Source organism: Microtus ochrogaster, chromosome 5 (assembly GCF_000317375.1).
Source record: "Microtus ochrogaster isolate Prairie Vole_2 chromosome 5, MicOch1.0, whole genome shotgun sequence".
Lineage (NCBI taxonomy): Eukaryota > Metazoa > Chordata > Mammalia > Rodentia > Cricetidae > Microtus > Microtus ochrogaster.
In genome coordinates, this window is record NC_022012.1 from 61,024,844 (window position 1) to 61,028,393 (window position 3,550).

At 54.9% G+C, this 3,550-nt stretch overlaps 1 protein-coding gene across 1 annotated transcript; it reads left to right on the forward strand.

The window, feature by feature from the left end:
* Positions 1-538: 538 nt before the first annotated feature.
* Eef1a1 (eukaryotic translation elongation factor 1 alpha 1) lies at positions 539-3,550 on the forward strand. Its single transcript, XM_005347583.3, has 8 exons — positions 539-633; positions 1,582-1,759; positions 1,866-2,045; positions 2,129-2,425; positions 2,507-2,657; positions 2,733-2,989; positions 3,076-3,310; positions 3,405-3,550. Exons 2-8 carry the CDS (start codon positions 1,616-1,618, stop codon positions 3,527-3,529), a joined length of 1,389 nt encoding a protein of 462 aa, XP_005347640.1. The 5' UTR covers positions 539-633; positions 1,582-1,615; the 3' UTR covers positions 3,530-3,550.

A 3,550-nucleotide genomic window follows, 5' to 3' on the forward strand; every position in this document is an offset into this window, starting at 1 on the left:
CAAGAGGCCAGGACAGGGGCAGATCCGTCGAGCTCTCGGTCCCTGAGCTGAGCCCTTGCGTTCTGGGACCACGAAGGGTCCCCAGTATTGTGCTCCTCTCCGGCAAGGAGGGCGGGGGGCGAGCTGGAGGGGATGGCGGGGCTGACGTCGGGAGGTGGCCTCCGTGGGAAGGGACACCCGGATCTCGATGGAGCCTTGGCAATGGAGTCAGGAAGGGTAGGGACGGATTCTGGACGCCCTCTTGGCCAGCTCCTTACCGCCCCACCCCCAGCTGCTGCACAGAGTAATTCATACAAAAGGAGGGATCGCCTTCGCCCCGGGGAATCCCAGGGACCGTCGCTAAATTCTCTCCTCCGTCACAGCCCGGAATGTCCGGGCCCGCCCTGCACAGCGGGGAGGAGGAGCATGCGCCGAGGGCTGCTCGAGGGTGGGCCGGAGCGCACAAGCCCACGGTCCCCGGCGGTGGGGGAAGGGCGCGCGGAGCGGGGGCCGGGGAGTTCGCGCGGGGCAGACTGGGAAAGTGGTGTCGTGTGCTGGCTCCGCCCTCCTCCCGAGGGTGGGGGAGAACGGTATAAAAGTGCGGTAGTCGCCTCGGACGTTCTTTTTCGCAACGGGTTTGCCGTCAGAACGCAGGTGAGTGGCGGGTGTGGCTTCCGCGGGCCCGGGAGTCCCGCTTCTAGCGGGCCGGGCCGGCGTGCGGGCGTCGTCCGCCGAGCTCCCCTGCGAGCATTGCCGCCCCGATCTGCGGGCACGGCGGGCGGGAGCGAGTGCGGCCTAGCGGCGGCCCCGGAGCCTCGCCTCGTGTCCGCCCAGAGGCCTAGCGTGGCTTCCGCGCCGCCGCCGCGTGCCACTCGGAGCGTACTTCGGTTTCGGCTCCGCTCTCCGCCCTTCCTCCAGCAGCCCGGGCTAACAAAGGGAGATTGTGGGTTTGGCCCCGCCGCAGCCCGTAGACCTTTGGGCGGGCAGGAAGAAGGTGGCCAAAGTGGGGGCGCTGGGGCCCGCCCGTCTCGGAGCACATGTCCGACGCCACTCGGACGGGGCGAGGCCTGGGGTTTACGGAGGTAACCAGGCGTGGGGTTTAGGTGCTGGGATCGGGCAGCCCCTGTGCCAGACACAACACTGCCCCGGCGGGGCTGTGAGTCTCGTCGCCAACGAGGGTGAGGCCGGCCCGCCCGGCACCAGTTGCGTGCGCGGAAAGATGGCCGCTCCCGGGCCCTGTAGCCAGGAGCTCAAAATGGAGGACGCGGCTGCCCGGCCGAGCGGGGCGGGTGAGTCACCCACACAAAGGAAGAGGGCCTTGCCCCTCGCTGGCCGCTGCTTCCTGTGACCCCGTGGTGTACCGGCCGCAGTTCAGTCACCTCGGAGCCTCCTTTCTGAGCACCGCTCGTCTCGGCAGGGGGAGGGGAATCTAATGGCGTTGGAGTTCGCTCACGTTTGGTGGGTGGAGACTGCAGCCAGGCCAGCCTGGCAGTGGAAGAAATCCTTGGAATTTGCCCCTTTGAGTTTGGAGCGAAGCTCTTAATTCTCAAGCTGCTTGGCGGTTCAAAGGTACTTATCAACCCCCCCCCTCCTTTTTTTTAGGTGTTGTGAAAACCACCGCTAATTCAAAGCCAAAATGGGAAAGGAAAAGACTCACATCAACATCGTCGTCATTGGACACGTCGATTCCGGCAAGTCCACTACAACCGGCCACCTGATCTACAAGTGTGGTGGAATCGACAAACGAACCATCGAGAAGTTTGAGAAGGAGGCTGCCGAGGCAAGTATAAGAAGGGAGAGAAGGGTGGGGATACCCTACATGTAAGGAGGAATTTTGAATTTTCTTAAGAACCAGAGGTTTGAGTGTACGCTGAATCACTTCGCAGATGGGAAAAGGCTCCTTCAAGTATGCCTGGGTCTTGGACAAACTGAAAGCTGAGCGTGAGCGTGGTATCACTATTGACATCTCCCTGTGGAAGTTTGAGACCAGCAAGTACTACGTTACTATCATTGATGCCCCAGGACACAGAGACTTCATCAAAAACATGATTACAGGCACATCACAGGTTCGTAAAATTTACTAATGCCTGGTTTGCATTCCGGTGGGAAAGCTTTATTGTTAATTAACAAAATAACTCATTTCTTAAAGGCTGACTGTGCTGTCCTGATTGTTGCTGCTGGTGTTGGTGAATTCGAAGCTGGTATTTCCAAGAATGGGCAGACCCGTGAGCATGCACTTCTGGCTTACACCCTGGGTGTGAAACAGCTAATTGTTGGTGTCAACAAAATGGATTCCACCGAGCCACCCTACAGCCAGAAGAGATACGAGGAAATTGTTAAGGAAGTCAGCACCTACATTAAGAAAATTGGCTACAACCCTGACACAGTAGCATTTGTGCCAATTTCTGGTTGGAATGGTGACAACATGCTGGAGCCAAGTGCTAATGTAAGTGAGTTTTTAATGTTTTTGAATGAAGAAAGCTGTAAGTGGGGGAGGTTATTAATAACTTTAATGTCTGTATTTTAGATGCCTTGGTTCAAGGGATGGAAAGTCACTCGCAAAGATGGTAGTTCCAGTGGAACCACCCTGTTGGAAGCTTTGGATTGCATCCTGCCACCAACTCGTCCAACTGACAAGCCTCTGCGACTGCCCCTCCAGGATGTCTATAAAATTGGTGGTAAGTAGAACACTGAACTGAATTGTCCTAAGGTATGTCTCCAATTGCCTTCACCTTGCCTATTGTAAATTGTAGGTATTGGGACTGTCCCTGTGGGCCGAGTGGAGACCGGTGTTTTAAAACCTGGCATGGTGGTGACCTTTGCTCCAGTCAATGTGACAACAGAAGTAAAGTCTGTTGAAATGCACCATGAAGCTTTGAGTGAAGCTCTTCCTGGGGACAACGTGGGCTTCAATGTGAAGAACGTGTCTGTCAAAGATGTTAGACGTGGCAACGTTGCTGGTGACAGCAAAAATGACCCACCAATGGAAGCTGCTGGCTTCACTGCTCAGGTAACAACATAGTTTGCAAGTATATAGATTGATTGCATGTAACCAGAACTTGAAGGCAAAAATTAAATGCTTTTTCTTAATTAAAGGTGATTATCCTGAACCACCCAGGCCAAATTAGTGCTGGCTATGCTCCTGTACTAGATTGTCACACAGCTCACATAGCATGCAAGTTTGCTGAGCTTAAAGAAAAGATTGATCGTCGTTCTGGCAAGAAGCTGGAAGATGGCCCGAAATTCTTGAAATCTGGTGATGCAGCCATTGTTGATATGGTTCCCGGCAAGCCCATGTGTGTCGAGAGCTTCTCTGACTATCCTCCACTGGGTAAGCATAACTTAAGAGATTCTGTTGTACTGGATACCATGGAATATGAAATGATACATGAGCCAATTCTCACAAGCAATCTTCTTCTGTATAGGTCGTTTTGCTGTTCGTGACATGAGGCAGACAGTTGCTGTGGGTGTCATCAAAGCTGTGGACAAGAAGGCTGCTGGAGCTGGCAAGGTCACCAAGTCTGCCCAGAAAGCTCAGAAGGCTAAATGAATATTATCCCTAACACCTGCC